The sequence below is a fragment of the Ambystoma mexicanum genome, chromosome 7p, assembly GCF_040938575.1.
Source record: "Ambystoma mexicanum isolate Mex_15411 chromosome 7p, UKY_AmexF1_1, whole genome shotgun sequence".
Taxonomy (NCBI): domain Eukaryota; kingdom Metazoa; phylum Chordata; class Amphibia; order Caudata; family Ambystomatidae; genus Ambystoma; species Ambystoma mexicanum.
The window spans coordinates 815,819,910-815,847,439 of NC_090939.1; the positions used below are offsets into that span (position 1 = coordinate 815,819,910).

The 27,530-nt window shown below is 44.0% G+C and overlaps 1 protein-coding gene across 4 annotated transcripts in view; it reads right to left on the reverse strand.

Annotated features, from left to right (window-relative positions):
• PHKA2 (phosphorylase kinase regulatory subunit alpha 2) overlaps positions 1 to 27,530 on the reverse strand; it is an 840,998-nt gene that overhangs the window by 374,480 nt on the left and 438,988 nt on the right. For all 4 annotated transcript variants that reach the window (XM_069636956.1, XM_069636954.1, XM_069636955.1 and 1 more), the window contains exon 17: positions 12,024 to 12,168. In XM_069636956.1, coding sequence (XP_069493057.1) covers positions 12,024 to 12,168 — 145 coding nt within the window. The remainder of the gene's footprint in view (positions 1 to 12,023; positions 12,169 to 27,530) is intronic.

Genomic DNA, 27,530 nt, shown 5'->3' on the forward strand with positions numbered 1-27,530 from the left:
AAGCAACCCCTACAGTGTTTGAATCTTCCATCTATTAGGACAGATCCCAACACTGTGGGAAAATTAGGGAGCTTTCATATGAAGAGGATCTACCAATATGAAGAACTCTGCGGAGCACAGGGACACACCTGAACAGTGAATTATCTATCACATAAAGTGAATCTAAGGGTCGAACAATACCTTGATAATATTGAACCTTTCGGCACAAAATCAATCTACATCAAATTTCGTCAAAAGATCTTGCCTATGGGAAGTTTTATGGTTGGGTGGAATGATATAAATTATAAAAACCTTGCATATTGCAGAGTTATTAAGGGAAACAAAGTTTGCTTTATGCTACTGTGGCCATTAAACACATTGGAAAATGGAAACAGTGGCTTCACCAAAGATTAAAGGCCAAAAGCGTTAGAAGAGGCTGCAATCCTCTCTAAATCACCAGCTGACAGTAGTAGGGTTTTTGACATATCAAATTATCTTAGAAGGGCATGGAATGTAATAGATATATGTTATGTTAAGTTGATTTATACCGTGCACCACTGCAATTTTCATGGCCTACAGGCACTCACATAGCTCTGTAAGGAAAAGTGGGTAGGGCTGGTTAGTGGGGGGTAAAGGGGTAGGATAGATGCTGTACTCACCTGTTGATGCGTGCAGAACCAGGAGCAACTAGTGTCTGTATGTGTGAGCTCTCTGGATGTGCTTTGTTTTGTGCACTGGGCTTCTTGTGGTTGGAGGGGTGGAATCCAGTGTTTGACTTGTTTGTTGTCTGAGATGTTTGGGTTGTAGCTTGGTTAGAGTGGTTGCGGTTTGCGTGTTTTGGTGGGTTCATTCATTAGCCCTCTGAGCATGTGTTGTAGGTAAGTAGCATGGGAGAGAAGTGCTCAGTGGGTTTTGGGTGATCTCTGGTTATTTGTAGTTATGTTATTGTTTTCCGTTCTGAATGTATCTCATGTTTTCCTTGTTCCCGGTTTATGGTTTGTAGAAGCAGGGATTGTATGGGCTTGGCGATCCGTTCCTGGGGTGGTTGTTGAATGGTTGGTCAGTGTTTATCTCAGCGAGTTGAAAAGCCAGGTTTTTAGACATTTCCTGAAAGTGAGGTGGTCTTCAGTCATTCTTATTTCCTTAGGGTTTGAGTTCCATAGTTTGGCTATCAAATAGGAAAAAGGCAGTTCCTCTAAATGTTTTTTTCTCATAGTCTCTTGTTTCTACTTATAGCTTGATGCTGGATCTTAGGTCTCTCCTCGTCTGGTATCGGGTGATTTGTTTTTGGATGAATTCGGCTCCTTGTCCGTGAAGTGATTTAAGGGAAATACAGAAGATTTAAAGTCAATGCGTTTCTTTACCCGTAGCCAGTGTAGACGTCTTAGGGCCAGTGTGATGTGATCTCTTCTATTTACTCTCAGGAGTAGTCTTGCTGCATTATTTCGGATGCATTGTATTTTTTTGGTGAGGTGTTCGGGCATTCCCAGGTATCGACTATTTGTGTAGTCTATCCTTGATAATAGCAGGGAGATGATTGTGAGGATTCTGTGTGCTAAAATGAGGTAAGGGAGGATCCCCCTTATTAATCAGAGGAGGTTGCAGTACCTTTTCTATTGCACTATAGTGATATAGCACTTGTGGTTCCAAGGTGAGGCCATTGTCCAGGAGAATTCCCAGATTTGTAATCACTATTGACGTCTACGGTTGAGTTCCCATGTTAAGGGGCCATGTGGGGCATGTCTGTGTTGGACTGTTTTCTTGTGTGGCAATTCATATTTGTATTTTGGCTGGGTTTAGTTTGAGGTTGTTGTTGCTATCCAAGTGTTTATGTCAGTGAGCCATTTATTGAGGGCGTTGTCCAGGTCGTTGTCATTAGTTATCTTGAAGATGAGTGGGGGTTGTGTTCGTAGTTGTAGGCTGTCAGTCCATGAGTTTGAATTGGCTTCATTAGAGGACCCATATAGATATTGAAGAGGAATGGGGAGAGGCTTGATTTGTGGTAAACCACATGCAATATTTTTTGTGAATGGTAGAATGTGTGTTCTTTCTGTTCAATTGGTGAGTAAAGATGTCAGCCATTGTAGCACAGAGCTTTGTACACCGGATTCCTCCAATCTTTTTATTAGGATTGTGGGCCTGGTCATATTGACGGCAGACGATATGTCCAGTAGTACGAGTGCCGATTGGGTGTTGCAGTTGCTGTTCATTTTTAGGTCGTCCCATATGGGAGTACTGATTCTGTTATTCTCATGGGTCTGAAATGACCTGGGATTGGTCAAGTATTGCGTTGCTTTCTACATTAATGAGTAGTTCCAGGATTCATGGTGAGAACCGTAGGTTTGAAATGGGCTATAGTTAGTAGGGTCGTCAGAATTTCCCCTCTAATCTTTCATGGGAGGTTTGATGTACGCTGATTTGAATGACTTTGGTAATATTCCAGTAATTAGCGATAGGTTCATTAGTAGTCGGGCTGGTGTTTTGTGGGTAAGTAGCATTTTAAAGATATCCGGTGGGTATGGCTCATAGGGAGATTCGGCTATGGTGGTATCTTTAATATAGCTTGTCAAAGATTTCCTCACATATAGGTTCAAATCGATGGAGTGCTGTGTTGGTTGTTAGGGTGCTTGTTTCTAGTTTCTGGAAGGGTGTTGTTTGTGGTCCTGCGGGATGTGTCGGTAGCCTGTTGTATTGCTTCTATTTTTGCTCTTAGGTGAGCCGTGATGCTGTCGCATAGGCTTTGCGATGGTATGATGTTGTTGCATGAAGTTGGGTTTTTGATTTCCTTGATGGTTCTAAAGATTTCTTTTTGTGGGTTTGCTGCTAATTGGATTGTCGCCGTATAGTTTACTTTTTTGGCTATCAGATCTGTCTTCTGTATAGCTGGATTTGTTGTTGATAGTTAATGTTGTCTATTTGGTTGTACTGCTCATCCATCACTTTTCTAGTTGACAGTTTATTATTTTGAGATCCCTTTGTTCCACTGTGAACCATCCTGCTGCGATTTATTTAAGTCTGAGTTTGAAGAGTTGTAAGGGTGTTAGTTGATGTAACGCATCTGTGACCCAGACGTGCAGGTTCTCTTCAACTGTGTCTGGTGTCAATTTTGTTTAGGTGTCTGGTTTGATAGTTTCTAATATTTGTGTTAAAGTTTCAAGGTCCAGACTTTTCCATTTTCTTTTGTTTGTCATCTGCAGTTATGTGTTTGTGGGCATCAAGTGGCTCGGGATTTTGACAGTGAAAGGGATCATATGATAGTCGCTCCATACCATTGGTACCGGAGGGGCGTGAGTCGAAAGACCATCCCTGCAGAAAGTGCGTCTAGTGTGTGTTCCTTCCCCATGAGAGAGTCTGTTCACTATTTGTTTGAGATGAAGAATTTGCAGCATCTATAATTAATACAACATTCTGGAACCTGATTCTTTGATTTGGCAACTGTCTATAATTAAAATAGATGGTTGATGGAATATTACAATGTTTACAAAGAGTATGTGTTGGCAGTAAACAAAGCATTTTATATTTTAGACTTACATGGTTAGTTTTGGGATCAGGTACATTTCTGCGTGTTAGGATAAAGCTATGTTTATTTTAATTTTATTGTCTGTTTTACCAGTGTTCATTAATTGCATTTTTATAAAAGTGTTATAGCCCTTGGAAAATAAACTAATGTTGATTGATTGCTTGAAATGGGAGAAGAGCTACCCACCCTTTACGTATGATTGGATCCATTGTAAAGGCAGTCCAACAGTGTCCTGTGATCTAGAGTATCGAATTATGCTGACAAGTTAGGCTAACCCCCACCATCAGCAGTTTTTTTTACATCATCCAATACTAGTATTAGTACTGATTTCATTCTCATTCTTGGATGGAACTGGGCCTGGAATTCATGCAACAAATGATTTCCCACTAAGAAGTAATGCAGCTGACCCGCTGCACGCACGTCTGCTTGAATAGTATGGTCCAGTGCAATTTTTTAAGAAGAGGTCTAACTATTGCTGTTTTTAGTTCTAATGCGACTACACTTGTACTCAGCAAGACATTCAGAAAAATACATATTTCCTCTATCTTTAGGGCGGCATTGGTTTTTAAACTCTTGCTGGCCCGGTTTCCTTAGGGGACTCAGGCGCTCTAATTCTGGTTATCAGGAGCATGCACATTTGTACCGTTACTGGGATAAAAGTTGTAGACGTGACCTCTGGCGTAGGAATAGACTTTTCCAGATCATGTGTTTGTATACATTTTTCTTCAAAGATCATCCTTTCGGATTGCAAGGCGTCATTCTGCTGGAAAAAATAACCTGTCAACTCTTCACATAACTCTTGTGCAGCGTAAATATAATAAACGCATTGTGTTCGATTGTACAGTTTGTGCAATTTTATAAGTGTCTTAAGCTGTATTAATAGACTGCAAAATTCCTATATTGGATCATAATATGGTCCAACTCCAGCTTCACTTAAAGAAATGTGGGGATCAAAGCCGCAAGGGAAGTACCCAGGCTGCTTTCAGGTAAGAAAAGTGCTATACATTGTTACTGGTTGACTTCTGGGGCTTTCCTCCATCTATATGGAAGGACACCTCGTAAGAGGTGAGAGAAATGTTTTGGCACATGAAGAGAGAAGACATTTTGAGCAACCCTGGGAGGTGTACAATGCTGTGAGGAATGGAGGGGTACCTGACTGCCTGCATCCCAAGAGGGCATATAAATCTGTTTATGCAGCTTAGGTTTGGTACCCCCCTCCTCTGGGTACTTTGACGAAACATGGGATTAGGAATATCCGGGTGACTCCTGTGGGTGTCATAATAAGACACTAGAATCGGTGACCCATTACAGTTGTTGTGGGTAACGTTGAGACAATAAATTAGGCTGTGTTGATGGGGATGGTATCTAGTTGATTTTAAGTGATTGCAATTTGAATTGCTTTTAAACAAAGGCTAAAATAATTGACTGAAGCTTATGAAACATTGATAATTGTGATGACATAAATTACTTATTATAATCCTGCTTTCATTTTCGAAATGCTACATTTCTCAAAAATGTATTTTTATAGCTTTTACTACAAACAATAAAGATGCTATTAAATGATTTCATTGGTTGCTGTCGAGATGCGACTAGAAAAATTGGAGGTTTTTGTTGCATTCCTAAGCTTACATACATAATTCTTTATAGGTGTACATTTGGGGATGTTTCTTGCGCCTCATAACCTCGTCGTCATTTCCATTCCTGCTCAGGGGTAGAATTTGTGCCAATCTGCAATGCTTTAGTATACCATATATATGATTTATTATATATTTTTTTTTCAACATTGTAGAAGTCAGGCATTAGTTTATTGCATACATTATCTGATGGTGCACAAGAATCATTAACTAGTGGTGCTAAATGAGACTGAAACTTTTGGTCTAGTACTTCAGTTGTTGCATCCAAATACGCATATACATGAGGCCAGGTTTATCTTGTTTTGGCTTTAAAATATTGTCCTTCTTTAATGAGAATAAACACCCTAAAGATCTGACGAGCCTAGTGGCATGGGTGGTTTGGGAGATCTGATCTAAGATTTAGATCAAGGCTTTGAAGACAATCTTCAACTCTTATGTATCTGGGGGTTGAGAGACCAATAGAACATTCTCAGACTGAGACCCATAGAGAGCAAAGTGAGCTTGAAAACGTTACATTTATGAACCCCATGTGCAAGCAATCTATTACAGTTTAATGATGTCTCTATATATCACTGCTAACTCCATCACCTACTGGACTATGTACAGAGAAGCAGTATTTTATGACCCTTAGGTACTAAACCAGCCAGAATAGGTGTTGAGTGGTCTTGTAGCCACTATTCAGTAATAGAAATTAGTTCTGGATCCCTTTCTGGAATCAGTTCTTAAAATGAAACATTGTTTTGTGACCGCTGGATGGTCATGTAAATGCATATGTAACACCCAGGTCATTTCTGTAGGGTCAGAATTAAATTTCCTATTTTGTTGACTAGGAAATAGACAATCAAGGCTGTCTGGGCCTGTAGGAGTTAAGCTTTCAGCTCTACTGTTCCTAGTGTGATGTCATGCTGACTACTTGTTGGGTAGATCAATAACTGCAGTGCAGCAAGGGGTGTTTGAATAGAGATGGCAGCATGGTGTCCCCTAGAGACTGTCTGTGAATAACTGTTACTTATTCACCAAGTGACTGACAGTTGATCGCACCAATGACCCTGCGGTCTGCTGACATGATAGGAAAGTTGGGGCTTTCTGTGAAAAGAAGGTGAGAGGACTGACAGAGTAGTAAACACAATTCAGGTGTGTGGTGATATAAGCAAGAGTCCCTGACAGAAAAGACTCCCATTTAGGATTTTCTCAGATTACCCCCTCTCCTTCTGAAAAAGGGGGGATAAAATCGCATAATGATAAGAAAAGTGACATTATCTGGGTCAAGGCATAATAAACCAGGACCCTAAAAAGGGGCTAACTCATGTATGTAGGCATTGTTGAGGCACCAGAGAAAGGAATAGACATCATTATGCTTTTATGACAAAACCCCTGACTGACAGGCAATTTGGTGGACAATAAATCCTAGGTAGCAAGTGAAGAGTAGATTAGGTTAAGGATCTACACTCTGCATTCCAATTGTATTGTTTAGCCACTATATATACAATCATGATTGTGAAAAGCAGGTAAATTGAACAGCCATGGGAGTAGTGGCTGCAGGCTTCTGGACCTAGGAAATACTTATTTGGGTGTCCTTATGTCAGACTACAGGAGAGCTGCCCCACAAGCAACATTCCCTGAGAGTTCTATATCTCCACAGCACCCTTGTCTTTACTGGGAAGGTAATGTATTTAATTCTGAGAGCAGAGAGCATAATTGAACTGGGATACCCACATGTAGTCAGCTTTGGAAGGTCAGGAGTTTAATAATTAACTAATAGATCCCTGGTGATCTTAAAAGATGCCAGGACTGTGATAGGTAATAGGGAGCATTTGCAGCCTAACACCACTTGCAGGGGGTACTATGCCACTTAGGGGTAGTGTCATATAGGGATAGGCAGGGTCCAGACTAAAAAAAGAAAATCTCTGAGGATTATTTATGTATGTTATGAGACAGTTGAAAAGGGGAGTAATACTGAGGTTGGAGAGCCTCTTACTCCTTATGAATTTTAAACACCAATGAATTGGACCCATAGGTGAAGTGTATATATTTTGCTAGCATTTATATTGATTATTACCCATACTTTGTTGTTTGAACTGAAATACTAAAGAACACCACTAGTTACAGTTCCTCAAATTAGAATGTGTTTGGGTCCTATTACCTGTAATTCACTAGATGTAGGCACTTTTCTCGGATAGTAGGCACCTCACACATGGAGTCAGCAAGTTACAATCAGGCTGAAGGGAGATGTTTATAGAAATCCGACCCACTGCACAGATCCTGTTTATCAGATGCCACACGGCTAAGGTGTCTTGTGGCCCTGGTTCAGCCTGGTGATATATATATGCAAGTATAAAGCAGATTGCAGATATATTTAGGAGATAACTTCACTGGAGTGTTCCAAAGAGTGCTATGAACTTTCCTCAATGGAAGAGGATGAAAAATATGTTCACTCGTGGTATTCTATATTAACTTCTTAACTTCTTATTTAGGGCATAGATAGAAATGGGTAGACCTAAAATCAGAACTGGGTGCAATGCAAGGATGTTTGCATCTGGCAGCATATGGATGAAGACAGCTTGCCTTTAGCGTGACTACTGTACTTGTTTAGTTAATATGGAATGTCCTATTCCAAGATGGCGCCTTGTGGTGAAAATGGAAGAAATACTAAAAACAAACGCTATTGTTCCTAAGGACATGGCTTTAAAGGTCTTGCACTGCCACTCACCCACGGTCCAATACAACAATGATAGATTAGCTAAAACAACTTCAATAATAATCAGGGAATATCCTGGATACCGAGCTATTGGCTAATTTTCCACATTGGATTTTCCACACAGTTTCTTGTTTTGTGACAATTGAACATTTTTTTATTCATCAATCTGTTTATTGCGTGGACTCGTGGTGCCAGTAGTGGTCAGCCGACACGTGTTTTGACCCGTGGGTCTTTATCAAGGCTATTGGTGAAGGATGGGGGCCCCTTGTGGGGTCCTGGATGAAAACATTAATCGATGTGTCCTTGACAGCTGGGCTCTGCATTGGGTCCTGGTATCGGGGTGAATTGAGTCGTCGGTGCGTCCTCGCGGGTAATCAGGAGGACACATTGATTATTGTTTTCATCCAGGACCCCACAGGGGCCCCCATCCTTTGCCAATAGCCTTCATAAAGACCCAAAGGTCGAAACACGTGTCGGCTGACCACTACTGGGACCACAAGCCCACGCAATAAACAGATTGATGAATAAAATCAATTGCAATTATCACAAAACAAGAAACCGTGAGGAAAATCCATTGTGTAAAATTAACCAATAGCGAGGTATCCAGGATTTTCCCAGATCATACCACAAAGGAGGTGTGGGCTTCACCTCAACAACCAAATCCTGTGACCTTGCACTAAGAAAAAGATATAACAAATAAGAGAGCTAAGTAAGGAAGCTTCCAAACCTAGGGCCCAACAAAGAATCTAACTTCAATAATAAAACCCATATGTTTAAAAGCGCCTTAGTTCTACAAATCTAAGTGCAATTAACAAGTAAATCACCTATAAACACAGTTTTTCTGGCCTAGTAAACAACATGTTGCCACAGCTGTGGCATCTGTTCAATTTAGATGCTCGTAAGTCAGAAAAGCCCCATTTCCAGATGGTACCTGGTGCTGAAAATGAAGAACTACAAAAAAGAAATTCTAATGTCCATAAGGACCCGCCTTCACAGGTCTTGCTCTGCTCTTTGTTACATGGCAGAGACAACACACAACTACTGACTACAGAATATAAAGGGTTTTATTAATCAGCAGTTAAACATAAAACCATTGCATGGAAATTGGTCCAGGATAGCTGAAATAAAGGTTATTGGCAAAAGTAGTCTTTGAATTCAGGATTATCTTCAAAGGACAGGAAACAAAGAGATATACAGACAGGTTCAGAGAGAAAGGTCTGCTTAGTTCGCTCTAGCGCTCAGTTTTTATCCCTTCTTCTGTGGAGGATTTAGGGCTCCCTCTCTTCGGCAAGTGTCCCACAAGGCCTCCCTTTTGTGGGCCTCTCCTCTCTTTTACCTACTCCCCTCATCCAGGGCAAAAGAGCTATCACCCTCTAATGCATTCCCTCTTCCGGGGATGAAAGTCAATCTCTCTCTTACTATATTCCACCCCCTAACTTGGGTCAGGGGCCTCTGGTGCATATCTGTTTTCTGTACTCTAGCAGCTCTCCTCCTTCTCATTGAAAAACACCCCCCCTGTGGGCTCCCCAAGGCTTGTCTCCCAAGGCTTGTCTCCCTATCACGGAACACAGCCCTCTTTTGGGGTAGCTGGGGCTATCCACTTTCTCACTGGAGGCCGCCCCTCTTCCAGGCGCATGGACTCTTCTCCCTCTCACAGTAGCACACCACTCTTATGGGATTCCAGGGCCTTTCCTGTTCATCACTGGAGCCCAACCCTTTTGTCATCTCATGGGCTTTTCTTCCCCTCACAGGAGCACATCCCTCTTCTGGGTCTCTCGGCGCTCTCTGCATCCTTGCTAGAGCCCACTCCTCTTCTAGGCTTGTGGTGTCTTTTCCCCCTCACTGAAGCACATTCCTTTTCTAGGTTCCCAGGGGATCTGTTCTCTCTTCACTCAACCACACCCCTCTGCTGGGCTCAAGGCGCTCTTCTCCCTTCATAGGAGCATATCCCTCTTCCAGGGATCCGGGGGCTCTATTCTTCCTCACTGTAATACACCTTTCCCTTGGGATCTAACAGCTCTTCTCCCCCTCCCATAATCATACCCCTCTGCTGGGCTCATGGGTCTCTCCTCTTCCTTATTGGAGCACAGCCTTGTCCTGGGATCAAGTGGCTCTCCCCCACCACCTCACTGCAGCACACCCTTCTTCAGAGCTCCCCTTCTCTGGTGCCCTTCGGCTTCCCCAGAAAACTCCTCTTCTCAGCTCCCAGCCCAGAGACACTGTCTGGGATGCTTAGCCTTAGTTTTAAAGATCCCACCATCCTCTGATTGTCTAAGGCAAACTTTCAAATTGATTGAATAATTGGTTTCCTAGTCCAGGGCCAGGAAAACAAATTCTTTAAAAGTTGTGACACCATTTGGGATGTCTTCCACTCAGTGCAGTAGCTGGTGTTGGTCTGCAGCTCTGCTCCTACCTTGCCTACTAGCTGTTCCCCTGTCAGGAACATAGTTTGGGCGTCTTGAGTGTTTGAAATGCCATCCCGATGGTTTGGAAATCCTCTAGGAAGTGTCCCACCTGTGAACAATCTGTTTCCTTTGGAGGGGGAGGGGAGAAGGAAAGGTGTTTCCCTTTACAAGTACTGTTGCTTTGAAGGGAGGGTTGAAACAAGTTAGGTTTTCCCCTTCAAGGATCCGCATTTGTTGTCTAAGGGGTGTCTCTAAGTGTACTCATGGTTCCCCATAGTGTAGCTTACTCTGAACACGTGGTTTTCCGTCCAGAATTTGTTCTGGGTTTTGGAGTTGTAAACATGATGCATCCTGGGAGATGCAGTCTGGAAAATCTTATTTCTTTGGCAGCTGGTAGTTACTAACTAGTTGTTTTCACATGGGGTTCAAGAATATTTTAGGTTTGCCTAGCATCCACAGTATGATTTAGAGAGACTCTCTTATAAGCACTTTGGGGAAAATCCTGTGGCGTTAGTCTGTAATGACCGACCCCACTTTGAGCATTAATTTTTATCCTTACATTAGATGACACCTAGGATGCTTGGTCCTGCCAGTCTTTCGCTCAGGCAGACAGTGGGCAGGATACAAGGCTGGCCCTGTCACTTTGTCACACCTTCACCAAACGTTCGATACATCAATAATGAATTTAGCTAAAACAAGAACCTCCATAATAAAACCTGTAAGTTTAAAAGCTCCTGGTTTCTGCAAAGCTAAGTAAAGTAAACAAGTAAATACACATAGGTACACCTTTAATCACAACTTTGCCAGCCCAGGAAATGAAACACAGATTTTCAAGTTTGTGTTCATTATTTTGACATGTTTTGTTTTGGAACAGATTTTAGTGTGGCTCTCTATGTTACCAGGAAACGTGTGTAAGTGGCACTGACCGATCATATTAAACCTCACGGTTTGCAGTGTTAACAACGAGAAAAAAAACAAATAACGACAAACATATATTTAAATGACACCTGAATAACGACAAAAATTCACATTATTTTATAAATGTATATATACAGGGTGCGGTAAGGGATTAAAATGGGTGGGGGAATTTGGGGGAGGGTAAAAATGGCTGTAGAAACAAAGGGCTTGGGGGGAGACCCAAAAATTAAAATAAATAAATTAATTCGACTTTTTTCATTATTAAAGTGTTGTTTAAATTTTTTGTCGTTATTTAGGGTGTCGTTATTAACACATGGAACCAACCAGATCCAATGTGTTAGACTGGATTTGTATAATTTAGTTTTATTTGCTCTTTTTGTGGATATATGTGTGTCAAGCACATTCGTTTCCCTAGCTATTTGTTCAACTGCCTAGTCAATTTTTTACTACAGACATCACAGAAATGTGTGGGTAATTGTGTTGAACGGTGCTGCCCTGTTTCCAGGCACAGAATAACCCATTGCCATTTCCATGCCCAATACCCCTATAGTAATGCAGGGATCTGAAGAGAATATGACAGAGTTGCTCTTCTGCTCTCCGTACCTCTACTGAGCAGATGAGCGAGGAGCAGAACACAGTTATTTATATGTACATCATCGAGCTATGCATGCACATGGACCCGGGCCACAGACAGGCTTCATTGGGCCATTCAAGCACTTATTTTAGATGATTTTAATTTACAACATTTTTCTTATATTGTGAGACGGAATATGAGGCGGCAATTAAATAAACTGAAAAAAGATCCTGGTGGACCCATGATTATGAATGGCATTAGATAATGATATAAGGCGATATAAAGTGCGAATTACTGAGCATGGTGTGTGTGATGGGGAAGGTCAGCGTTGGTCTCCCAGTCATCCGCCAGCAGGAGCACAGATAAGATAACTCTGTTCTCAGCATCTCCACGATCATTCGATTATCCAGAGCCAAGTAGAAATGGTGGAGGTCAGTAAACTGGGAAAGAAACACAGAAATTAAATGAGGATTATGAGTTCAAATGACTTAATGTGACTGCTGTTGCTCCAACGTGAGCATCTGCTTTTTAGTTTGAGCTAGCCAAAACTATTATTAGAGTACAGCTAGGGAGGAAGAGCGTTAGTCTGGGGACCCATTGCCATGCTAACCCCTATAGACATTCCCACCCATTCCTGCCTCTGCCCACCCAAAACACCTCCTTTTGGGAACTCTTTGAGCTCGCTTTAATCAAGCCATTCAATCAGACTTTACATTAAAAGTGGCTGCCAGTGTTTGGTCAAAGCAATCTTCTGAGTTAATGATTTAATTGGAGTTGTAAACACTCCGTCTTACCAAGCCTACCTTCAGCCACTCGATTTATAAGCACTCTTCGTGTGCTTCACTGAAACACTGTTAAAAACAAGCATTAGCAAAACCACCATTTTTGCTAGGTTTTAAGCTTTTGCCAGGCACTGCTATGTATCATGCTGGAAACTGGCAGCACGTCATAAATATAGTGTAATAAGGCAAAACGGTTTATGTAGCACACCTTGAAAATCTGCTACTCGGCACTAGCATCTTTCGGAAAAAATAATGGGTGTTTTATGTAATTTATGGGGCTTTCACTAGTAGCTTTGGGTGCTCTGCAGCAACATGCACATGAAGGTTAAACTGTCACTTCGAACAGTGGGGTGTTATGTTATATTATGTTATGTTAATGGGGCTTGCTATAGCGCAGTGTTTGACATGTACTTGGCACCTTCGATGGAAAATTCAGGGCACGTATTTTTATTTTAAAGAAGAGAAGAGTCTCCTTGGGACCAAAGGCTAGAGTGAGAGCTTGTGGAGCTGAGCACCCCAACGCAGACTCGTGCTGGGTTGCACTTGTTTGTTATGATCTGGTTCCGGTTTGGTTTGCACTGCATTTGTCACCTGCACATATGCATAACAAAGGACAGAAGTCTCCTTAGGACCAAAGGCTGGAGTGAGAGCCCGTGGAGCTGAGCATCCCAACGCAGACTTGTGCTGGGTGTCACTTGTTTGTTTGGATCTGGTTCCTGTAGGTTTTGCGCTGCATTTGTCATCTGCACATATGCATATTAAAAGGCAAACCCCACACTGCCCACAACCAGCTTCTCAATATTTACCTGAATTCAAGAAAATAAAAACTAAATAAAATAACTGAACCATTCAACGTGGTATATTTCATTTGTATGGTGGCTTTTTGTTTGACTGCTACTGAAATGCTGATTTGATCCCATCAGGAATAACGACAAGGAGGATCCTCCAGATTAAGAGTGATTAAACACAGTGGCTACGCTGCAGACTTTTTTGGAGTATCTTTACATCTTTTCGATAGTAGCCAGTTTGCAGAGATCTCAAGTTGCTCCTTTTCAGGTGTAAGGTGTTCAGCTAGCTTTGTTTATCAAGTTTACAATACTTTGAATTCTAGTACTTATGCTCCCATAAAAGGAAACTAACACTACAAGTAGATTATTACTCTGTACCAGAGTAGAAACATGCTCTACTGCCAATGAAGTGAATGAATCACTTTGACTGAGTACACACCTGTGTCCTAAAGGAGACTGGTAGTATGTTGCTGTCTGTTCATGCCCTCCAGCGTCACATCCAGAGATAATGTACAGTCCTTATGCTAATTTACCAACCCACTGATTAGTTTTGGCTATTAGGTGGTGCTCAAGCACCACGTATAAAATGAAATTATGGGATTGGGATATTGGGATATGAGAGGAGCGAGAATGGGAAGTGAGGAGGGACACACAGCTTGTGGACGTTGTTTATTTACTGACCCATTGATTAGCCATGGCCATGCTAATCCATATAGCCATTCCCACCCCCAATCTTCCATTCCCTAACAAAAACTCATCTTTGAGCTAGCTCTATCACGCAGAAACATTAAACGTTGTGCTGTAAATAGCCTGACCATGTTATTTCAAAGCAGTCTTCATAGAACAAATTAGTTGGAGATGTAAATATACTACTGATGTAATACGCATGTTTTAAACAAGAGAGCCTTCAGCCACTTGAATTATAACAGAATGCATCCTTGCATTGAAGTCCTGTTAAAAACAAGCATTGGAAAAATCATCATTTTAAGCTTGTGTGTAGGTATTAGATAGAAACCTGCCAGGCACTGCTATCATATGCCCAGGTACTCGCATCATTTGACAACTGGTACCTACCCATGGCTATGGCAGTGCCTGACAAATGCCTACCCCATGCCTACTCCTAAAACTGTTGGCTTTGCCAAAGCTTGTTTTTTATGGAAGTCAGCAATAAAAGTGATTTTATGAGCAGCATGATGAGGAATGATGCAACTCTTGACGAACCTGGAAGGAGGCTGGCACACCAGCTAGCTAGGAGGCTTACTGTTCTCCTAGTACAAGGTAAAGGGACCTGCGAGGAGAGGAGTTTTGGCATTACATTTGAAGCTGACACAATGAGCAGCAGCTGACACTTAATAGTGAATGGAAATAATACTCTTGCTTTTTCAGATTATTTTCATGTACATTTTCTCCCTGAAGTTCACAGTCATAAACTAGTGCACTGCTGCAGTTTTACACAAATAAGTACCTGCATATAGACATACTTTTTAAAGATGAAACAGATTTATGTAAAACTGCTTAAATTATTAGTTGGCCACAAATTGCAGGTTGCATATTTGTTGATATAGTACCGATGTACAGATTCACATATTTATGCTGGAGAAAGTCCATTGCTGCTGATGGTTGAATGACGTCAAGTATTAAAGGAGGGGTGTGGGAATTGGAGACTTCTCTGCATATTGCGTTAGAAATAATGTACTTAGCGATGCAGAAAGATATGGAAAGTCACCTCAGAGTTCCCTGACCGTATAAGAAAAGCCCTCTGTGACTTGCAAATGCCATATCACATGCAACAGTGCTGAAGGCATGGGGGTGTCTTACCCAAATATAATAAATAAACTAGTGCATGGACAGTTTAAGGTATTTTGGGCTTCATTACAGGCTTTGTGGTAATGTTAAAAACGAAATGTAGTTTTAATAAACACTATTTTTAAAATACCACCTATTTACAGGTTGGAATCACGTGGGATATATTGCATGGGATAAATACCAGACATATACCTAATGCAGTATATTCACACATGTATGTACTCTACTTTAGACCCCCAATACATTTCAATATCGACTGGAAAAATAGAAAATGTGGTCTTGTTACAGCTCCCATATTAGAGCCCTTGGCCTCATAAAGTTCAAGGTGTATGCCTTCAGACCCATGGCCTAGCAAGCATGTTGTGGACTTTGTAACCAAGTAAAATGAGTTCTAATCCTGGCTTCCCCACTTGCCTAAACGTCTGTGATCCTGGGCAATTACTTTATCTTAGAGAGTGCACTCGGTTAATTTATTTGCTCAAAATGAATTTTGGAAATAATGTGATTCCTAATACTAAACACCATATTAACCAAATGATTCACAAAGACAATTCAAGTCCTAGTTATGAGACCACAGCAAGCCTTAGCCTGGCTGTGTGTAAACAGAATGTTTTATGTTTTCCCTATAGTTTTGATGGCATGCTGCACTTTAATTAATTACTGACATTACTTTCATCTGATTTTGAATGGCTCTGTGTGTCATTCTAAGGCTGTTGTTCAGAGGTGCAAAAATGTCTGCATCCCTGAGATTAATCGACTGGTGGTGGCACTCAGTGGGGAGGCAGAAATATTTCCCTGAATCCTTTGAGTGAGCAAAGCAAAGCATGGATCCCTGAACCCAACAAGAGGGGTTGGGAGGGTTTTCAACCATGACGTGGTTTTAAACAAAATTGAATGAATTGGTCCATTTTGTAGCTCATTTTCTTTGAGAAATTGAATAAAAAGCCTTAAGATGTGCAGTCGGTTCTGGTGGGAGATACACCATGTTATTAAATACTTTTAAAGGCTGGGGCACTCACGTGTGGTACACATGGGAATGCAGCAAATTATGTACAGATCTATCATTACATTTTGTAAACAAAAGAAACAGAAGATGCACAGTAGATAAATATATATTTGTGCTACCTCTCTGACACAATGCCGGATACAGTTTTCTACTCAGGTACTTTAAAACATGTCCAGCAAAAACCATTTGCAATTAGACATTACACCATTGTTTGTTGAAGTCCATCAAAAACAAGCTTTGGCAAAGTCAACAGTTTTAGGTTTGAGTAGGGTTGCGGATCCTGGCGCTGGTCAGGCTGGCTTGGGGGTTTGTGTTCTTGTGGATGCTCTACGTCGCTGAGTACCGCTGTATGGTTGCAACCTCCCCATGTACGCTTCTCACGAGCTGGTGTGAGACGGCTGGTGAAAGGAGGGCCTGTATTCTCTGGAGGTCCTGGAGAAGTGACTCTTAACGGAACTAAAGGACTGCTTTTGCTGCTGTAGGATGCCTAGGGAGCGTGCAGTGTCAGCCTTGATGGCCTGGAGTGTCTTGTCCACCTTCTTTCCAAAGACGTCCACTCCATCAAAGGGCATATCCACCACCTTGGACGGCACCTCCGGATGAAAATTGGTGTCCTTCAGCCATCCTTGTTGTGTCAGGACTGCTCCGTTACCCATTAGACGAAAGCCTGTGTCGGCTATATCCACAGTGTCAGTAATGGTGTGATCTGAAACAGCCTCCCCTTCATGCAACAGAGCAGGAGCCTCATCTCTCTTATCATCAGGGATAAAGTCTAAGATGAGACCCATCTTGTACCACAACTCTCTGTTGTACCGTAAAAGGACTGCCAATGAATTGGCCGCTTTTATGGTTGTGGCCGCGATGTTAATAACCTGATTGCCAAACGCGTCCAGCTGCTTACCCTCCTTGTCCGCGGGTAGCATGCATGGGGAAGAAGAATTGGCCAATCTTTACTGAGCAGCTGCTGACACTACAGAGTCAGGGCAGGGTTGGGTGCAAAGACACTTCAGAGCCATATCTGGCACCTTCGATTTCTTTCCCAGACAATCCTTTTTTGGAGGAGCAGAGAAAGGGACCTTCCTCACCAACAGACCATCTTCCCGGATGTCATCCAGCATAGGGATTGCAATGACTGATTTTCTGGAGGCCTCACTTTTTTGAAACAGGAAACCTTCTTTCCTCTGTTCTTCAGGAACCAGATCGAACAGCTTCACTGTACATATTAATAGTGCATGGAAAGAGCCTATGATATATGATATGACATTTATAACGCGCCTATACACAAGTGTTTCAAGGCGTGACGAGGCAAAGGAGGGGGAACAGAGGGACGACAGAGACAACACATCTTCCTAGATCAAGTGACATTGAGATCGCGCAAGTGCAGGGGAGGGAGGAAGGGGAGAAGTGCGAGGGGAAAGGGAAGGGGCAGTGCAGTACATAGGATAAACAGAAAATAAATAAAACAATAAATAAGAAGTGAGGCCAGCTGGTGGCAAGTGCAAGGATAAGTGCAGACATCAGGTGTCAAGTGCTGGTAGGGGGCTGTAGGGATATAGAAACAGCCCCCGAGTGCAAGGGTTGCCAGGGGGCAGTGCGGGTGTGCAAATGGCGGGCAGGGGACCTGGGCCCGACAACAGAGTGACCAGTGCAGTTTTAGTTTCGGTCAGGAGTTCAGCATGGGAGAGGAGGAGAGAAAGCAGAAGCAAAGAGGAAGGTCTGGAGGTACCTCCAGAACCGGAGATGGTTCTCCTCAAGTTTCAGAGAGGCAGGGAGGATGTTCCAGGGGATCTACCACCAACTTGTTGTTGGAGAAGCGACTGACCCTGAAAGAGTTGGAGGCGGATGAGCCAAGAGCTCAAGAAGGAAGATATTTAGGAAGAGAGAGTTGAAGGTATTAAGGCCCCAGGCCCCAGAAGGCCTTATGGACAATGCAGAGGGTTTTGAACGTAATCCTTGCAGCCACTTGGAGCCAGTGCAGAGATTTCAGTCCTGGAGAGATACGATCCAGGGGCACCAAGGACAAGTCTCGCAGTCCTGTTTTGGATGAGTTGCAGAGAGGGAGGCCTGGTTTGGTGGAAATTCCCAGGTAGGTAGATCCTGGGTTTCCCGTCAGCGGGCAACAGGTCATCATACTCATTCGTTGTATGCCTCTCTGGGGATGTGTCTGTGTCAGGATCAGTATCAGTGTCTGTGAGGGTAGCCACCAGAATAGGTAACTGGGGCATTGGCCTAGGTGGACGGGGCAGAACTAAATCCCCCTCTTGAAGTCAAAGCCGGATTACTCCTACAAGGGGCACCTTGAGGGGCTGGAGGAGGAAGACGATGCTGTAGTTCCGTGACTGGGGTCTGCAATGTAGACATAATATCAAGGGACAGGCTCCTTGGTGCCGGTGGTGTTCCTAAGGAAACTGTAGGCACTGCAGTAGGTGGAAATGTAGGCATAGGAGTGGGTTGAACTGCTGGTTGAAGTGTATGATGAGGTACTGGAAGAATTGGGTCTGGTTCTTCCTGGATTTCTTCATGCTCTGAGAATAAAGCCTCCAGAGGCTCCTCTTCTGAAATCTCGGCCCTCATGCAGCAGCTGAGCAGGTGGGGTCGCAACAGATGACACAGCATGTGCCAGGATTAAGAGTGGCTTGGCCCTTGTGGGCCATGGCAGAAAAGACAGTGCTGGAGGCATCTCTCTGTAAATACTCGCACCATGGGAACTGAGGCATGCACTGGGGCTTGCTGAGCTGTCACTGATGCAGTGGACATCAACGGTGCTGAAGCCGGTCTGGGAAGCAAAGTAATTCTGGAGACAGCAGGTGTAGTCATTCTCGAAGTCATTGATGAAGCGATCATCAACGGGGCATCTGTCGGCAAAGAGGTGGTTGATTTCAGGCTGTGGGCCATCGACGGTGTCGTGGACGCTGCTGTCATGGATGCCGTTGTTGGTGTTGATGACAACTTATGCCTGTGGCTCGTGGGCGGAGTGTTGCTCGTAGATGGAGTCATGGTCGAAGACTTTGATGGATGTCCCCTTTCCGAAGAATGAGACAAAGATGGTGGTCTAGTGGTAGACATAGTTGTTGACGGGCCGTGGACAGAGCAGTTGGTGCTAGAGTCATCAATGATGCCGCCAGTGGGGTAATAGTCGAAGTGTGTGACTTGCGTTCCCCTTTAGGTTTCTTCCCCAGTGAAGGTTCCTCATGTAACCTTGTGGAAGAGGGAGTACGTTCCACGGGCCTGCCGACCCTAGTAGAGGCATGACTACAAACCGAGGCTGAGCAAGAGGCTCTATCACTCTCCTTCAGCAAAGTTACCAACCTTCAATGACGATTCTTTCGAGTATTTGACGAGAAGGCTGGCAAAAGGAACAGTTGTCCACATCGTGGTCCGGATGCAAGCAATATAAGCATTTGTCATGCTGGTCGTCCACAAATATGTTCTGGAGGTGATACTTGGAACATGCCTTGACAAGGCACTTCTTTGTGTTGTCCGCCATATCAACGTGTTGAAGGCAACAACTCGAGAGAGGGCCCCACTGTCAATACTGTCAATACTTTGTATCTTATGCTGGGGTACTTGATTTTCAGGCTTCCAGAGAACCACCAACCCACTCCCTTCAGCTTCCTCCTCACATGAGCTGTTGGTTAAGACTGTCCCCACATCCAGGTGTCTGCGGGTAAGGTAGTCCTTCTTTTTCTTTTGCGGTAAGTTCCTGCCTTCGGGTAGAAGCGACAGTGACCGCCTGTGAGCTGCAGCACTGTGGCTCCTATCCCGGGGGTAGCCAAAAATACAAGGGGAAAAAGCTTTCGCTTAAAAAAATACCTTTTGATGAATGAACAAGTGAAACAATGGAGATGCAGGCAGCCGTAGATCTTCACTCTGCTTCCCGAAGAAGTAGAGATCCAAGCGAGGAGGAAAATAGCTTGGCAGGAAATACCCAGGCGGAAGGGCAGCCGGTTCTGAGAAAAAAAAAGGAGAATCGGAAGTAGATGGAGCCGGGAAAGGAACCAAGAGGGAGGCGGAAAAAGAGAGAGAATGACGGAGCAAAGGTAATAGGGAAATAGCTGAAAGAACCGGGCTGAACACCGGAGGAAGAGGGTGTCAGAGCCAGTCAGGGGAAAGGAAAAACTCAAAAATAAGAGCACTAGCGTGACAACCAAAGAGAGCTGCGAGTCAAGACAGTTGCAACGCCAGGACTGCTGGGAGCGGAAGAGTCAAGTACCTCCCAGCAGTCGCCACGGTGCAAAAGACTAGACCACCACGAGCAGAAAGAGAGAAAACGTAAAGGCTATACCTTGCGTCGGAACCCGCCTCCCATCCTCATAAGCAGAAGCACTCGCCAAGTGCGATCGCGCATGACAGTATGCACCCCTCTAGGGCTGTAGGACCCTGGTTTACTGGGATGTAACTGGTGAAAAAGGAGAAAGGAAGCCGGGTCCCAAGAATCCTCCAACTCTGGATACCCCTTCCATGAGACCATATACTCCAACCGACCCCTGTAATAGCGAGAGTCGCGGATGGAAGAGACTTCATATTCTGTGGGGTCTGTACCCAAGGACAATCAGGCTGGAATGTCTTACTACGAGAGGGATCAGGAAAAAAGGTTTGAGAAGGGAAGCATGAAAGACAGGATGAATGCGGCTGAGGCTAGCAGGTAGTTTGAGTTTGTAGGTAACAGGATTGATCTTAGATAGAATGGGGAAGGGACCCAGGAAACGAGGAAAGAGCTTAGATGGGTGGACCCATCTGGGAAGGAACTTAGTAGACAGCCAGACTTGGGTGCCGGGGGACCACTCGGGACAATCCTTGCGATGTTTGTCAGCTTGAGTCTTGTAAATCTTCTGGCTAGTTTTCAAGTTAACGGCTGCTGCCTTGTGTGCTTCTGAAAGAGTAGCCAATAAGTCTTCAGCAGTGGGTGAGCCGCTAGGGTTCGGGAGCAGAGGAAGAATAGAACGCGGATGTATACCATAGGTACAAAAAAATGGAGTCATACCTATGGCAGAATGTCTGGAATTGTTATATGTGAATTCGGCAGTAGGAAGTACCTTCACCCAATTGTCTTGAGTCTGGTTGATATAGCATCTCAGATACTGCTTCAGGGTGGCATTGAGGCATTCAGTCTGCCTGTTAGTTTGTGGGTGAAACCCAGATGACAGTGCCCACTCCATGCCCAGGTGATTACCCAGTGCTTTCCAGAAATTTGAAATATATTGACACCCTCTATAAGAAATCACCTTATTAGGAAGACCATGCAGACAAAATATATCTTTGATAAAGACGTCAGCCATGGTTGCTGCCGTGCGTAAACCAATCAGAGGAGAAAAATGGGCCATCTTTGTGAGGGTATCCACTGTGACCATGATGCAAGTACAAGATTCAGAAATGGTAAGTTCTACCACGAAATCCGTGGAGATAACTTCCCACGGTTGAGAAGAAACTGGGGCTTGAGTGAGAAGTCCCAGTCCCAATGGTCTTCCAGTCTGATATTTAGCCATTGTACATACTGGATACGCCTCTAGATAGACCTTCACTTCCCTTCTAAGCGTAGGCCAGAAGAAGGATCTTTCTATTAACTCCGTAGTGGCAGATCTCCCTCTGTGTCCTCCTGTGAGATGGTCGTGACACCAATTTATGATCTGTTTCCGAAAAGGACCTTCAGGTATATTTAGCCTGTTATGATGGAAACACAAGACGTCTTTCAAGACATAGCCTTGTTCAGGAGTCTTGGCAGACCCGGAACCTTCAGTAACCAAAGCGTCCTTAACTTGTTGTTAGAATGTATTAACTAAGGTAACAATCTTGGTTGCAGGAAACATTAGTTCTCTAGGTTGACGCTGCCCTAGGGGGAAGTAGTCCTTCCGAGACATGGCGTCTGCCAACGTATTCTTAGAGCCAGGTAGAAAGGTGATCTTGAAGCTATATTGAGCAAAGAAGTGAGCCCAGCGAGCTTGGCGATAATTTGAACATTCCATGGCTTGAAGTACTTGCAGATTCTTATGATCGGTACGAATGATGAATGCATGTCGAGCCCCTAAAAGTAAATGACGCCACTCTTCACAGGCTTGCTTCATGGCAAGTAGCTCCTTTTCGAGCACGGAATAGTTCCTTTGACTGGGTGATAGCGTCTTGGAAAGATAAGCCACAGGGAACTCCTTACCATCATCTACCTGTAGGAGTGCGGCACCAATAGCAGAATCGGATGCATCAGTCTCCACAATGAACAGTCTCTACTGGTCTGGTTGACGTAGGATCGTGGCAGAGCAAAACAGTCTCTTGAGCATGAGGAAACTCTTGTTAGCCTCTTCAGTCCAAAGAAAAGGTTGCAAACTCTTCTTTAGCAAGGAGGTTATGGGAAGAACCATTTCAGAAAACCCCGGAATAAAGCGGCTGTAGAAGTTGGACAGTCCAAGGAACCTTTGAATCTCTTTAACAGATGAGAGAGTGGGCCAATACAGGATGGCGGAGACCTTACGAGAATCCATGGAGATGCCATCCCAAGAAACCACAAACCCCAAATAGGGAATCGATGTTGCCTCAAAGACACACTTCTCGGGTTTAGCGAGGAGTTGGTTGGACTGTAGTCTCTTCAAAACCTCCTGGACATGACCAATATGTTCCTCGTGGGTGGATGAAAATATGAGTATGTCATCCAAGTAAATGATCACTGAGAGAAATAATAAATCTGAAAACAATCGGTCCATAAAACGCTGAAATACAGCCGGTGCATTCACAAGTCCGAAGGGCATCACCTTATATTCGTACAAACCGAAAGGGGTCCGGAATGCTGTCTTCCATTCATCCCCTTCAGCTATTCTCAATAGGTGATACGCATTCCGGAGATCCAACTTTGTAAACCACTGAGCGCCTTGGACTGCTTCAATAACATCTCTAATGAGAGGCATCGAGTAGCGATCACGGATGGTGACTCGATTGAGGCCCCGGTAGTCTATGCACAGGCGAAGATCTGAAGAATCCCTCTTAGATATGAAAAAGAGTGATGCCCCCGCAGGAGATTTGGAAGACTGGATGAGACCGTTTTGTAAATTCGTGTCCAGGTAATTCCGTAGAACCTGTCGTTCTAACTGAGAAAAAGAAAACATTCTCCCAAAAGGGACCAGAGCGTTGGGTTCTAATTCAATGCAGCAATCTTCCGGCCTATGGGGAAGCAATGTTGCAGGTTTACAGTCCTTGAATACATCCTGAAAGGGAACACCATACTTGGGTAAAGCATGGATGCTGAGGTTGTCTTCTGGCGTGCGAAGCCAGGGAATACCCAATATAATTGGGAAATAGGCCGCCCGGATAATGTCGAACCGTAGGTGCTTCTTGTGTTGGAAGATGGTCATTTGCAATTCTTCAGTGGTGTGGATGATGGGCCTTGAGGATAGTGGAGTACCATCCATCCCTTCCACCTTTTGTCCTTCCTTGCGAGTGATGCGGCGCAGCCCAACATGGTCTGCCCATAAAGTATCTCAAAGTTCCCTGCCGCCCCGCAATCAAGTAGTGCCAAGGACTCTATGGGACCCTGAATGAGGTCGATAAGCACCGTGATGACCATTAGTCTGGAGTCCTCTTTAATATCCGTCGCCGAGATGGACAAAGATACAAAGGGACTAAGGCTGGTTGGAGATTTCCCTCGGTGACCCGTCCCTACTTGGACCGAGGGTGTTTATTTCCCGATCTCTTAGCTGGCAATTCTGAACAATCCTTAAGTAGATGCTGATCGGATCCACAATAGGCGCAGAGACCTTTTTCTCTTCTTCGCCTTCTTTCTTCCACTGAAAGTGGTGCTCTGGTGGTACCAATTTGCATTGGCTCCTCCTTAGTAGGTACTGGGTAGTGGGCTGGTGGAGATGAAGTTTCGCCAGACGAGAATCCGCCTCGTTGTTTTCTTCTCTCTGAATGTCTTTCTTGAAGCCTGTATTCAATCTGAAGGGCTGCAGACAACAAGTCAGTGAAAGTAGGGGGTTGTGAAGAACGAGCCAACTCATCCTTAATCTCCTCTTTCAAACCCCTACGAAAGATTGCATATTGTGCTTGTTCTGGCCAACCAGCCCCGGTGGTCAGAGTCTTGAGGGCTGTGATGTAAGAAAGTACGTCTGATGACCCTTGTTTGACGTCCAACAGATCTTCACAAGCAGTATAAGTAAGTTCTGGTCGCTCAAATGTCTGCTTGAGAAGGGTCAGAAACCCTCCAAAGTCTTGAAAAATGGGATTTGCGCCCGTGACTAACAGGGTTGCCCAGGCCAGTGCATTCCCTTTCATATTAGAGATAATGAACCCCACCTTAGCCTGGTCGGAGGCAAATGCACGGGGGCGAAACGTGAAATAAACAGTACAGGCTTCCACAAATTCCTTAACCCTCTTAGGGGTTCCGTCGAATTTACCCAAAGATACTGCTATCTGGGGTAATTCCTGGGTAATAATTCACGAGCTGTGACAAGCTGCTTAAGTACCGCATTCTCCGTTTTCACGGTCTGTAATTCATGAGATAATGCCTGTATAGCCGTCCAGAGTTCCAGGATCTCCTCCGCTGAAGCCATGGAATCTTGTTGGCATGCAAACTGTCAATACTTTCTCTCTTCTGCTGGGATACTTGATTTTCAGGCTTCCAGGGAACCACCAACCCACTCCCTTCAGCTTCCTCCTCACCTGAGCTTTCGGTTAAGACTGTCTCCACATCCAGGTGTCTGCGGGTAAGGTAGTCCTTTTTCTTTTGCGGTAAGTTCCTGCCTCGGGTAGAAGCCACAGTGACCGCCTGTGAGCTGCAGCACTGTGGCTCCTATCCTGGGGACAGGCAAAAATACAAGGGGAAAAAAGCTTTCGCTTAAAAAAATACCTTTTGATGAATGAACAAGTGACACAATGGAGATGCGGGCAGCCGTAGATCTTCACTCTGCTTCCTGAAGAGGTAGAGATCCAAGCGAGAAGGAAAATAGCTGGGCAGGAAAAACCCAGGGTGAAGGGCAGCCGGTTCTGGGAAAAAAAAAAGGAGAAACAGAAGTAGATGGAGCCGGGAGAGGAACCAGGAGGGAGGCGGAAAAATAGAGAGAGTGCCGGAGCAAAGGTAAGAGGGAAATAGCTGAAAGAACCCGGCTGAACACCGGAGGAAGAGGGTGTCAGGGGCAGGTTAGGGGAAGGGAAAAGCTTTATGCGAAGCAAAAATAAGAGCACTAGCGTGACAACCAAAGAGAGCTGCGAGTCAAGATGGTTGCAATGCCAGGACTGCTGGGAGCGGAAGAGTCAAGTACCTCCCAGCAGTTGCCACGGTGCAAAAGACTAGACCGCCACGAGCAGAAAGAGAGAAAACGTAAAGGCTATACCTTGCGTCGGAACCCGCCTCCCATCCTCCAATGCGGAAGCACTCGCCAAGTGCGATTGCGCATGACACCCACACGGCGAGAGGATCAGTCGATGGTCTGGATCTACACCGGCAACGTGTCCCCATTACTGGAAGTCACAAAAGTGACTGATGTTGAAGAAAACAATAGAAAAATGTATCTCAAAAATGGGGCTTTCAAAGGGCAAAACATCGAGGACTTTCAACGCGCAAATATGCAGTAAAAATAATAAGGTGACCACAAGGGGTGGAGCAACGGAGGACTAATGTCATTGGCTGTGGCACTATGACCCAGAGTGACAGCAATAGGCTATATAAGTGACAAGCCGTTGTATGCTTAAAAGCTAAACTGCTTTAATGTGAGGATTCCTAGCCTGACAACGGGCAATATTCATGAGCATGTGAATCCATAAAAGATCCAATGCTGGGGAAGGACTGTACAATACCTCTGGGTGTGACATGGGAGCCACAAACACACAGAAACGGACTACCAGGCTCTTTTAGGACTAATGTCATAGGCTGTGGCAGTATAACCCAAAGTGCTAGCAATAGGCTATATAAATGACACGCTGATGTACACTTTAAAGCTAAACTGTTTTAATACAAGGATTCCTAGCCTGACAACGGGCAATATTCATGAGCATGTGAATCCATGAAAGATCCAATACTGGAGAAGGACTGTACAATACCTCCGGATGTGACATGGGGGAGAAGAACACCCAGCAACGTAATACCAGACTCTTTTAGGACATAGGTGTGTACTCAGCCGAAGCGATTCATTCACTTGATTGGCAGTAGAACATGTTTCTATTCTGCTACAGAGTAATAATCTACGTCTAGTGTTAGTTTCCTTTTATAGGATTATAAGTGCAGAATCCAAAGTGTTGTAAACTTCATAAACAAAGCTAGCTGAACACTTACGCCTGAAAGGAGCAACTTGAGATCTCTGCAACCTGGCTACTACCTAAAAGGTTTAACACTCCAAAGAAGCCTGCAGGGTATCCCGTTTTTAATCATTCTTAATCCTGAGGATGCATTTTGCTGTGATTCCTGAGGAGAGTAAATCTGCATTTCAACAGCAGTCAAACAAAAAGAAATCATACAAATGAAATATGCCTCTTTGAACCATTCACTTATTTTATTTAGTTTTTGTTTTCTTGAATTCAGGTAAATATTGAGAAGCCGGTTGTGGGCAGTGTGGGGTTTGCCTTTATTATGCATATGTGCAGATGACAAATGCAGCGCAAAACCTACAGGAACCAGATCCAAACAAACAAGTGACACCCAGCACAAGTCTGCGTTGGGATGCTCAGCTCCACGGGCTCTCACTGCAGCCTTTGGTCCTAAGGAGACTTCTGTCCTTTTTAGAGTAAAAAACGGTGCCCTGAATTTTCCACCATAACACCCCACTGTTCTAAGTGAAAGTTTAATATTCATCTGTATGTTGTTGCAGAGCACCCAAAGTTTCTAGTGCAAGCCCCATCCGTTACATAAACACTCTCTATTGTCCCTCCAAAATGCTAGTGGCAAGTAGCAGATTTTCAAGGTGTGCTTCATGGCTTTACTTAAAAATAAACCGTTTTGCCTTATTACACTACAACTATGACTTGCTGACAGTTTCCAGCATGGTATATAGCAGTGCCTGACAAAAGCTTAAAACGTGTACACAAGCTAAAATGTTAGCTTTGCCAATGATTGTTTTAAGCAGGACTTCAGTAGCTTTACCATAGCTTATTTTTAAGTGAAGCACACGCAGAGTGCTTATAAATCGTGTGGCTGAAGTCAGGTCTGGTAAAACAGCGCATCTCAGAAGACTGCTTTGAACAAACACTGGCAGGCACGTAAAATGTAAAGTCTGAGGGAAGGGCTTCATTAAAGCGAGCTCAAAGAGTTCACATGAGGAGGTGTTTTAGGTGGGTAGAGGCAGGAATGGGTGGGTATGTCCATAGGGATTACCATGGCCATGGGCAGTCAATGGGCAGGCACATAACCAAACAACACATACACACTCTGTATGCATCCTCATATGTCATTCCGGGCGGGGCCTCTTTTGGTTCCCAGTCCACCCCTGTTCCTCCCTATCTGTACT